The 12,338-nt window shown below is 45.9% G+C and overlaps 1 protein-coding gene across 3 annotated transcripts in view; it reads right to left on the bottom strand.

Annotated features, from left to right (window-relative positions):
* Positions 1 to 12,338, bottom strand: part of Rnf144b (ring finger protein 144B) — a 129,391-nt gene that overhangs the window by 21,885 nt on the left and 95,168 nt on the right. For all 3 annotated transcript variants that reach the window (XM_029468249.1, XM_021180309.2, XM_021180310.2), the window contains exon 3: positions 5,411 to 5,515. In XM_029468249.1, the coding sequence (XP_029324109.1) occupies positions 5,411 to 5,515 (105 nt within the window). The remainder of the gene's footprint in view (positions 1 to 5,410; positions 5,516 to 12,338) is intronic.

The following is a 12,338-nucleotide window of genomic DNA, read 5'->3' as shown; positions in this document are numbered from 1 at the left end:
GATGTGGCTTCTGCCATGAGGAAGCCCAGCTTGCCCTCAGCGTGCGTGCTAAGGTGAAAGAAAGTGTGCCAGCACATGTAGAAGCCATGCACAGGCTGACTGTGTATCTCTAAACAGCTGAGGAGAAATGAGGAGCAGGACAGAGCTTTCTTTATCACTGTTTGCTATGACCATAGTACAGAAACAAGCACCCCACCCACATTAACCTTAACCTTGTTTTAAAATTTTTTACAGAAGGAAGGAAAAGAGGAGAGGGAACAGGAGGGGAGAGTGGAACCCGCTCATCACAAATATCTACACTGTAAGTAATAGGTGTGGCCCCCCTCCCCCTAAGAAATGTGGGCCATGCAGCATATATTCTTTTGAATGAGAACATTAAAATGGCATAGTTTAAATTTTTTAAGTTAAGGACAGGCTTCAGGGTGCGCCGCCTATTGGTTTGTAAAGTCAGGCCAATAGGAAAGAGAAGCCAAGATTTTTTTTTCAGGTCTAGCCCTTTAAATCAGCTGCTTAAAAAAAAAAAAAAAAAAAAAAAAAGTAGAGAGAACCAGATTGACAAGCCAGTAGACTGCAGAGATGAGTACAATTGGCAGTGAGTAGATCACTATGACCCAGGGAGCAAGGTCTGGGCCACTTCTGAGGTGCCGTGACTTGCAAAAATGGAAGCAGGAAAGCCCACTTGTTATACCAAGGCTAATCACAATGACATGGAAACCAGTGATGTCTTCTGCCCCAACCCAGAAAAGCACGGTGCCTCCTCCTAACAGAGCAGAAAGGGCACCCACCATTCATCTGAGTGTAACAAACACCTAAATACTAGAGGCCAAATCCTGAATGGAAAGCGCCAGAGGGCATCAAAGCAGGACCAAGATCGCTTCTCAATTTACTCCTGGGCCAGCCTCTGGGTTAAACGCTTCTGAGTGCAGCTGAGTCGGATTCAACCAGAGAGCAGCTTAGCTCTCCTGGGCAGCTTTTAAAGAGCGTAGAGATTTTTATCTCCCACTTACATGGGGGCTTTAAATACATCTAAAAATGAGGTTTTAAATGTGTTCAAAAATAAATTTCAGCTGGGAACCCCAAAAATATCTCTTCGCTCTGCTTTGGCAGAGTCCCCTGTCCCTTCCCTCCCACCTCCAGAATTTAGTTTTTCTCCAGCCGGCAAACATGCCAATGGATGGGTATTAGAGACACAGTTGGTCCCTTCCTGTTTGTGCCCTGACCTCCCAGTCATGGGAGGAGTTTCCCTAGCCTGGCCTGGGTACCTTCTCTTTCCCCCTCCTGCTTCCCACCACAGAAATGGGAGGGAAGAGAGTTAAAGGAGCGATGGCCAGGGCAGCGGAGCGTTCCTACAGCGCCAGCGGCCTCTCCCAAAGCCACCTTAAATAAACACATGATCTGGAGGAAAACTGTATTTATTTTGCACGTGTAGCCTCGGAGTCCTTAACTCTCCTCCTCCTCCTCCTCCTCTTCCTTCTCCTCCTCCTCCTCCTCCCCTAGGCCTCTGGGCTCTACACTCCAAATCCATTCCTACCGAAATTCTGAGCCCTTGTTGCTGGCAAGGCCAACTGTCCCCACCCTGCCTCTGGTGCATACTGTGTGGCATTGGAAGTAAAAGCCAGGCTGGTCGTTTTAGAGCCCCAGGACTTGGAAGGAAGCTCGGTGTGTGAGAGGCGGCTGAGAGGCTCATGCCTGCCCTCCCCTGCCAGCTGGCAGCTCAGTTGCCTTGGCCACACAGTGACAGGTACTGTTCAAGTGGTTCGATATGCTTGTCACTGGAATGTCACAGGGCACAGACAGCCTAGGCTCTCCAGGCGGAGTCATGCCACTTCTCCAACGCTGCAGGGAACTGCTGAGGTTAAACATCGCCTTTCAACAGAGAACTTTATTTAAAGTAATGCTGACAGAAACAACAATCTGTGCCCTGTATTTATAATTCCATGTTGGACAAGGTTCCTGGTTCCGATACATGGGAAAAGCCTGCAGAGCAATAGATGAAAGTACCAGGTGATGCAATGGAGGAAAACTTGACTTTCCCCGGGCTCCCAGAAAGGTCACCTCTAAGCTGCGAGCCACTGTCCATCATGGGACTTCTGGGACACTGAAGAGGAAGCTGCAATGTTCTCCCGCCTCTGGTGGAAGTTAAACAGGGCTCGAACCGGGGCATTGAATGCTTTACTAACGAGGCTATTCTTGACAGACAAACATGAAGAGGCAGAGCCACAGCTGAGCCAATCTGGAGGATTCAGGAAGACAGACAGAGGGAGCAGAGCCAAGTGGGCAAGCCGGATCTACCCAGGAAAGCAGGCACACAAAAGAGATTAGCCAGCTGCAGCCAGAACCATTCCTAACACGTATGGTTATGTGTTACCTCTGACGGTCAAGCATTTCTCTCAAGTGAAAGGGAGAAATGGGTTGAGGTGGTGGGATCCAGTCAGGTGGCATACGAATGAGCCCCGCTGGGATACAGTCAGAACTGCAGAGAATGTAGGCCACACAGTAGCTGGCACAAGGATTCCATCCGAGGAAATCTGGGTACCAGGAAGGTACCCAGCCCATCTGTGTGTGGCATCTCCACTTTTAAAGGAAGAGTTCCAACTAAACAGATGTAGCTACTTAGATCTCCAATACCATCTTCTGTTCAGTTCAAAAGTCAGAATGAAAACACCCACCCCCTCCCAACTGCCATTACAAGGTTTGGAAGCCGTGGCAGGTTGTTTAAGAACTTGACTCCTGCGTCTGACTGCTCATCTCTAGCTGGGCTCTCTGTAAAGCCAGTGAGAATAGGAATGGCCTCTGAGTACCCTGGAGAGTCTTATTCATCTAAGGAGAAAAGGGCTTGATGAATTTTGAAACTGCTCAGTTTGGAGTAGTTTTGTTCTGTTTTCTCAAATTCACTATGAGATTATATGTGTGTGTGTGTGTATATATATATATATATATATATGTATATATATATATATATATATATATATATATATATGGGAGAGAGAGAGAGAGAGAGAGAGAGAAAGAGAAAGAAAAATATCATGGGCTTGTTTGCTTTTAATATAGCCTTAAAGTAAAATTGCTTTTGGAAGAATAGCTAGATACAGCCAGAAACCACCAGAAAGGAGTGTGCCCTTGGGGAAGACTGTGTAGCAGGTGACCAGGAAATGGGCATGCAAGGACAACGGAAAACCGGAGGTCTGTTCTAAACACATCAGCCCTCGCCGCCAGCCTCCAAGACATCAGTGAATAGTGCTACCCTGTGAGGTCTGTGAGGTCTGGGACAACACTGTGCAACTAGGCTTTCTTCAGTGACAGAGACGCTCTGCTCTGCGCTGTCAATCAGGTAGCCATTAAGTGTGAGTGGCTACGAACACTTCAAAGCAATGATTAAGCAGAGGACCAGAAGAACTGAGTTTCTTTCATATGCTTTTAATTAATATACCACTAAATATCCACACCGGACTGGCAACTGCCAGGCTGGGCCTGGATTCATAAACTTTGTTTTAAAGCCTCAACCAAACTGTTCGTTTGTGTTCGCTTATAGATTTTCTTCATACAGGAATGAAGTAAGATTTCACCCAAACCCAGGTTTTACGGCCTATCTTATATCTCTTGTGTTTCACTTGCATAATTATCCACCTCACTATACGTTTATGACCTCTCTGCCAGGACAGAAGCTCCCCCAGGACGCTGCTGCTCAACTGCCCGGGCCTCTCCTCAGTACCAGGCACAGGGTGGTACTGGTACCTCATGCTCTCTCTATTTATTCTTGGACTAGTCAGACATCAGAGGAAAAAGTCAGAAAGGACAATGCCAAGTCAGATGCTCTCAAATACTGGGGCCTCGTTTTAAGAACAGTTCTGTTGGGCTGGAGAGATGGCTTGGCAGTTAAGGGCAGTGGCTGCTCTTCCAGAGGTCCTGAGCTCAGTTCCCAGCAACCACATGGTGGCTCACAGACCATCTGTAATGGGATCTGATGCCCTCTTCTGTCTGATACCTTCTTTGGTCACGCAGGCATACATGTAAATAGAGCACTCATATACATAAATAAATAAATAAATAAATCTTTCAAAGACAGAAACAAAACCCAGCTCTGTTACACAGCACGCGGTGTCCAGAGCCCCTGGTGGGTCATTTCCCATGCCTGCCTCTTCTGTTCCGAATTGCAAAGCACTGAGGTCAGCAGTGGTCCTTGGAGGAGTGGGGTGGTAATGGGGGGGGGGGGATGAACATCTTCAGTATCATCTTTTTAGCAAAACTTAGACTCCATCTTTTTCTTAAGATGAGTTGATTCTACACCAACCTTCCTTATAGCCATGTTTCATAAACTGCACACAGGACAGACTGAATCAGGGCAGGAGTAGCTAGAGCACTTCCTCCCTGCTTCTCTTACAAAGCAAAGGGTATGTTAAAAAAAAAAAAAGCAAGCAAATGTATTCAGAAAGATGTAGACATACACACACACACAGATATCCGCCTGTATATCTATTCATATCCACCCGAGCTTCTGACTCTCCAGTCTTTTGCTGCACATTTCTTCTGCCTACTTTGCCCCCTCTTAATGCTACGTGACTGTGGTACAGGAGAACTGGATTAGAATTCCAGTTCTTTCTGGATCGGTCCCTTGAGGTAAGTCACTTACAGCCCCTGGGCTTCAGTTCCCGTATCTAAGAAAACACCTGACTTTGTGAGGCTTGTGGGGAAGATTAGCTAATAATACCCAGGCCAAGGAAGGCCAGGAGGAACGCCTGGGGCCGGGCAGGTGTCCTGTCAGGTGTCCCCTGTTTATTGAGTGGACAGTTTATTTCATCGGTTTCTCGGGAGCCTTCTTGGAAGATTGCATGTTCTCTTAGACAAGAGTTCATTATGCTCAGGTGAATAGGCACTGAAGATCCAGAGGCAGATTTCAGGGCAGGCACGAGGGAGGGGGATCAGACAAAAGCGATGAGATAAACTATAACCTGGAGTCATAGGAAAACCTGCTCCAAGAGGATAGACTTATCTGATGCCCAAGGCAGCCCAGCTGTGAGGCCTCCCTCTCTGCTCTTTGGAAATCTTTCAACCTCAGACCAGCTCTGTGGGAAGCTACCCTAGGAAACAAACTTATAGAGAACCACAATCGCTTATATACTGTATAACTCACTAACTTAAGCACCTTCCAAGCCCTACTCTTGACCGGTTTGATTTCTAGCATCTTGGCCTGTTTTAAGAGCTTCTACAACATGCAAGAAGACATCCATAAACGGAGCTGAGATAAACGGCCGCGCTCACAGCTTGTATAAGGATTCCAGCTCCGAGTGGCAATAAGACACTCCTTTAAAAAGTTAACCTCCGCTAACTCCCTAGCAGGCAATACTTAAGGGTCAAGATGTAGGAAATAGTTCGGCCAGGAGGAAGGAAAGGCCGTGGCATGCATCCATACCTCGGTTTCCTGCAGGGTCCCGTGGTTTAGGCACACCATGTCAGGACAAGTGATAGGAGATCCACAGCCTTCTCGGATTGACAGCACCATATACTGTTTCAGGCACTATTAAAAAAAAAAAACATACAAGTAGATATTTTAAACTCTGGGCCCATTACAGTAGCACAAGAGTTATATAAGAGAGCATCCACTGCCTCTTCCTAAATTGGCTGTCTTGGGGTTCTTGTCCCCAGGAATCATAAGTTATCACAAGTGTGAATACTAAAGAGCCATCACTTTGGAAAGAATGCAGAGCCAGGCAATTAATTATACGTGACTTCATCTTAAGAGTTTATTCAAGTTAGATTCCTGTTGGCTCGCTCAGTCTGTCCACCATAGACTGGAAAAAAAGAAGAAATGCTTTTGCATTTACAGCAAAGACCTTCATAATTTCCTTTCTTTTCAAAGCTTATTCCTGGGCTGGAGAGATGGCTCAGTGGTTAAGAGCACTGACTGCTCTTTCAGAGGTCCTGAGTTCAATTTCCAGCAACCACACGGTGGCTTACAACCATCTGTAAGGAGGTCCAGTGTCCTCTTCTGGTGTGTCTGGAGACGTCTAAATTGTTCTCATGTACATAAGATAAGTAGTTCTTAAAGAAGAAAAAAACAAACTTACTCCCAGTCCTCCACAGAACATGCCCATGGGGGGTGGGGAAGGCAGAGCAGGATGAGTTCCTTGATCAAGTGGGACCAATTCCCGATTGAAAGTATTCAGAACAAGTGTCACGTTGCTGGCATGCATTTATCCTATAGTTAGGTCTGCAGTGATCACAAACAGGCGCCTGGTTTGTATTATTTTCCTAGCAGACACTCCAATAGCCTGAAGGTGACTTCAGGTGCATAATACAATGTCTGTAGTCTGCACACAAATACCATGTAAGCCATTTTACAGAAGCCATTTGCATGTTTGCAGGTTTCGGTATCTTGTGAGGAATCTCGGGCCCACTTCCCACCAGACACCGGGACTACTGCGGCTCCAGCTGATAAAACGCAGAAATCCAAAATCTGGCTCTTCAGTTTCTATTAATTAAATCCTGATTGGTGAGCCCTCATCCGTTTTTATGGCAAAACAAACAAACAAACAAACAAACAAACAAACAGCCAAGCTCAAATGTTTGAGGAGTGTCTCAAAGGCAATCTAGTCAATGAAGAAGTGACGCATAAAATTTATATATAGTGAGTTTAGATCTTTTCGAATTCATATACTTACATATCAACTCTTTATAGTAAAAGCAACACTGTTGCATAAACCGCTGATGAAAGGCTCCTGGTCAGAATGTTTCACAGAACTGTGAAATCTGTGACATTTACTGACCTCTTGAAATTAATTTTTTCCATGTGACAAGGAAGGCCAGGCATAAATATTGTATCTCACTTAAAAGCATGTTTTTTTTCTAGTTGAAAAGACTGTTAGACACACCGATGACCTGATAGCCAGGGCCAACAACTTAAACCAGATTTGTGTCCCTTTGGGAAGTTAACAGGCCCCTTCCCTGATGAATGTCTTCAGTCACACAAAGCCCAGAAACTAACTTAAATATCCATCATGAACTACTCAAACAAATTTTGCTGAATTCATACGATGGTATACTGCAAAATCATGAAAGGGATTTTCAAATGGTAGTTAGAAGACAAGAGAACATGCCTGTGATATAGTATAACACAGAGAGAGAGCACGCCTCAGGGAGCCCATGTCCACCCCAGTCACTCTTACCCTGTGAATGGCCTCTTGTGGTAGATATCAAATATTAACCTTTACTTTCATATTCAAGAAATGGGTAACAGTTACCTGCCCTAAAATTTACGATAGCAAACGTGGCTTGGTCCCGGGAGCTGAGTCCTAGGAGAAAGTAGCATTGGGGCAATGTGGAAAAGATCTCTGACAGGCAAAACCCCAGAGGAATTATACACTAGCTCGCACAAAGGGTTGCCTACCAGACTGCTTCTGGAGACTTCCCAGGCTCCCATTGGTCACATGCTTCCAATATTATTGTCTTTGCCCTCTCCTGCCAGCTGCCACACACAGAAACTGAGGTAAACAGGCTCTAAAAATACACATTCTCTAGGCCCGAGGGGAAAGGGCTAGAGGGAAACAAGGCGGTGCGGTGCGGTGCGGTGCGATGAACTTCAGAGCCCAGCCTCTGAGGTGGACACCCACTGACAGTGGGGAAAGACTCCACCCAGGACCCAGACTGGCTGTCCCCATCGTGTTTAAAGGTCCCTAACTCCCTGCAAGGAACCAGTGAAAGCTACATGGGGCAGAGCAGCTGAACAGACAGAAAAGATGTACAAACAGGCACATCCCACCAGCCTGTAAGACAAGGTTCTCCTTAGGACTTTTTAGGGGTAGAGAAAAGGCTTTAGTGGTATATAGTAACTAGAGAGATACCACATACAAAATAATCATTTAAATGTACACTGCAAATTTGCACAGTGAAATATTAAGATTCCCCATTGGCTGCTTAGAGCAGATGGCTCTGTTTGCTAATGTCAGGTCCGTAACACATCAGGCAATGAATTTAGAAGCTTTCCACTCAAGTATTCCCGTATCTACAAAAATGACGGTGTGTCACGATTTTTAGGGGAGAAGTCGGAGCTGTGTGCACACCCCTTCCTTTTCTTCTAAGAAATGCTTGTTGGGGATGGGGTTGTGTGCGTGTAGCTTGTTAAGCAGCTGGGCGCTCACGCACTTGGGCCATCCTGCCATCGGAGTGAACGTGCACTTCTTGAAGCAGAGGAAGTCAGTCCTCATCGTTGCTTCTTACATCTTCCAAGTGCCTTGTATTCAGGTCTTCTGTTCACTTCCGCTGAAAAATGTCACCTCAAACCCTCCGTTCACTGTTCCCTCTGGCTAGAGAAGCACAGAGAATCGAAAGCATTTTAAAAGAACCGATGTCCATAACAGACAAGCCAAACACAGTTAACAATTAACGAATCTGGAGGAAAAAAAAAAAATAAAACAAAACCTGGCACCTAGCTTACACATAAAGAGCAGCACATAAAACTACCGCCATGTGTCATCTCACACAGATGCAGAGCATCCCACTTGAGCAGCAGGCAGATCTTGCAATTTTCTGATCAGCCAACAGAGTCTGAGGGGGATGTTTCCAAAACAACATTTCAAAGCCCAGATGACTCATGCAAGGAAGAATTGTTTCTTTCGTGTAGTTCCCTTTCATGTACATGGCTTGACAGAGTAGAGACAAAGACTTTAAGACCATAAGGGTCATAAATAATATCAGAGACTCCTCTTCCAACTCATTGCACAGCCCACAAGGATTCCGATAGGTTGTAGTCAAGCGTCCAGCCACCAAACACATGGGGAGCCAGGTGACTTGTATTGTTCCTTCCAGCTCTGCCTATGACTTATGTCAATGGAATTTTTCAAGGAAGGGTTTTTTTTTCAAGGCTGTTGCTCACACTGTATCAAAGGACATAGCATTCTTCACAAGGTGTTCTCCCCTGCCATAGAGACATGGCAAAAGCTTGCAATGTACCCACCTAAGAGACAACTATGGGCGTAGACAATACTGTTGTAGATACACAAATGACAGGGCAGATGATAGTTAGCTAGATAGATGACAGATAATAGATAGTAGATAGAAATTTATAGACGATAGATTACCAATATCATTAATATTAATGATAGATGATTAGTGGATTACAGATCACAGGTAGATGATAGGTAGATAGGTAATATATAGATGTATAGATGATTGGTAGAAAGACCAGATTTATGGATGACAGATGTTGTATTTGCGTGTGTGTGTGTGTGTGTGTGTGTGTGTGTGTGTGTGTGTTCTGGACTGTACTTCTCATTTCCCCCCAGAGCTTCCATCCATGCTACCTTGTCAGAAGGCCTTCTCAGCTAAGAAGAAGAATCGTCCCTAATCTAGTTGATGTGGTATACCTTCCTCAAATCATGGAGCTACCGTTGGCATCTACTTTCCCTGATAGAAGACCTTGATCTTGTCTTCTGCAGAATCCGAGGAAAGACAACGCCACGCCCAGACACATCACTGGACTCTGAGTCCCTTTCTCATAAGCATTATGACCATGCTTTGATTATCGTAGCTTTGTAGTGAGTTCTGTAAGCTGGAGGTGTGTTCTCTGACTTTGTTTTTCTTTTCTGAGATTCTCTGGACTGTTCTAGTTGTTTCTGTTTATAACACTTGGCCACATGAACAGTATCAAGTGTTCCAATCCAGTACCTTTTCATTTATTTGGTCTCTCTTACCAATAATGTGTATTTTTCAGAGCATATGTTTTACATAGTTTCATCCATTCCTTGGTCTTTCAGTCCTTTGGAAATTATTGGAAATGGAGTTTCTTTCCCAGTCCCATTCTATCAATCCTTGATAGGATGGAGAAACACCGTTGACCTCGTTGCATTGTTCTTGTCTTCTGCCACCTTGCTAAACTGGTACCTGAGATTTTAAATCTGGGGTGATGGTAAGGCACAGCCATGCCTAAGAACCCACCATCTGACCCCGTCCCCGCCTTACCTCTGCCCCGCCCCCCCACCGCCCCCATCTCCCCGAGTATTACTCTGAGAGATACAGTTATGTCTTTCATTGCTGCATGTGTGGCTTAGCAATGGTAACTGAGAAGAACCTCAGAGAGCAGACACCCACAACGGAAACAGGCATTAGCTAGTTCCAGGCAACGAGTGGAGGAAACTTAAAGGGGAAATGACATAAAACAACACTGAAGTAATTTTAATTTAAAGAACCTTAACTACTTAAAAGCAGTTCTGCTACTTTTCCTGGAAAGGGCTACAAGAAGGCCACCTCGTAAGTCTCAACAGTCAATGTGGAAAACTAAATCCGGGTTCCACTCAGAAGCGCCTCCAGTTCCCACCAACGGAGAGCAATCAGACACTTCTGTCTTCACCTCAAGTGATCAAGAAATACCTACATTTGGTGACAGGAATAACTAACTGGTCCAGCCTTCACAAGGAAGCCATGAGATCTGAAGACTGGAAGAACATTCCAACAGAGCAGATGTCTCTCATGGTGGACACCTGCTTCCAGCACAGATGACTCAAGAAGTCTTCTGTGGACCTCAGAGGCTTTCCCTTTGCCCCATCGGGGCTTAATCTCTTACCAAATCCTACTCTAGTCCAAAGGAGACTCATCTGGCCCAGCCGCTACCTATGACACACAGAAAACTCCCATGGCTCAAGGAGAGAAAACAAAAGGGCTTGCCAAGTTTACATCTTTCTAGTTCCTCCAAGGAAGCATTACCCTCAGAGCTGCGAGGCCTTGGCTGGCACCGGAGCACCAGCACTGACCTGACACAGGCCGTGAGGATAAGCATGCCTCACTATTCCACACGGCCAAGACTGCTGTGCTCCTCCGTCTTCCTCTCGTGAGAGTCCTGACCTGAGTCTCTTCCTCAGTGCCTCTCAGCCTCTCAGATATGAACACAGTCTCAGTAATAGGAAGGGAAATAAAAGCCAAATTGATAAATGTTCAGAAAAATCTTTCCTGCCACGATTAAATAGAATACAGCCATCCAGCCTTGTCTATGCGAACGCAGGGAGCACTACCTTCCTCTGGAGAATCCGGCATGAGTATCCAGATCATGTAACAAACACGAAGCCAAAAGCACTGGGACCAGCTGTGCACCTGAGCAGGCATTCTCTGGATTGTCGCCTTGATCATCTCAGGCATTGAGCTAGTGACAGGAAGGTGACAAGAGAGCTTACGTCTGGAAATCCCTCGCTGCGCTTTCACAGAAACTCCGAAACTGGTATCATCCCATTTCGCACGGACCACATGAAGAACTGAGCCTCAATTCTCGTGACTAATGCTTACAGAATTTGAGGTTTAATCCCGCATCTAATTAGGTCTCTTGTCCTGTGTCTTCTGACTACACTTTTAAAATTACTAAAACTTTTTGACATACGCTGTATTCTCATTACGTTCCTTCCCCTCACTCCAAGTCCTCCCAGATCCTTCCCACTTCCCTCCCCTGGCAACTTGCAAGTTCTCCAAAGCACAGCTCTGCTCACGTTTAGCTCTTCATGATCACGGGCTTAAGTGATCACCCTGTCTTTACCGATCACAGAGCAGAGGGTGGTAGCTGTCCAAACACGAAAACTGCAGTCAGGGGCTTGTGGAGAACTTCTTACCAAGCCACCAAAGTTAGTTTACTGATTTCTCCCCATTTTCTCTGAGCCTGTCCCCTGTCCCCATTCTACCCCTGCACTAGTGCTGCCTCCGTGCAGAAGGAACCACAGAGCAAAACGCAGGCATTAGGGGTCCACAAGATGCAGCTTTGGGGAATAGACCCTAAGATAAAGGAGGCAGGGTGTGGGAGCATGTGGGGACCCAACCAAACCACAAGGGAGAGGTCAGCAGAAGTTTCCCAAGGGGCAGAGCCTGAAAGATGTATAGCAGATTGTTTGATAATGATGTTTGTGGGACCCTGAGCACCCCAAGAAGGAGGTTCAGCTTTGTGGGGGTGGGGAAAGAGGAAGCAACAAAGAAAAATATTCTGGACCATGTAGCTGGCAGTTGGCCTGTGCCTGGACAAGAGCCTACAGAGAAGCAACAGGCAGAAACTAGACAGAGTGCCACGAGGACAGTGACAAGGGAAAGACAGAGCTGTCCCAGGCTTTATTTTCAAGAAAAGTAATGAGGACAGGTTTGGCATAGAGTGGAAGACAGGCAGAAAGCAAGCTCGCTGGAGGAGGGCGGGGAGGACGAGGAAGAGCAGCAAGGAGGCCTGGGCAGTACCAGGCCTTTCAATTTCTGAAGTATGACAGACCCCCAACTTCACCATCTGGAGTATATAATTCATTTTTATGTCCCGTTTCTGTTCTTTGTTACCCATCAGGCCAGTGATAACAGGTTTCTTAAGGTGTTACTCTTCTTATCCAGTT

The sequence above is a fragment of the Mus caroli genome, chromosome 13 (genome assembly GCF_900094665.2).
Source record: "Mus caroli chromosome 13, CAROLI_EIJ_v1.1, whole genome shotgun sequence".
NCBI classification, from domain to species: domain Eukaryota; kingdom Metazoa; phylum Chordata; class Mammalia; order Rodentia; family Muridae; genus Mus; species Mus caroli.
The sequence above is the reverse complement of the archived record's forward strand: the minus strand, read 5'-3'. Positions and strand labels throughout refer to the sequence as shown.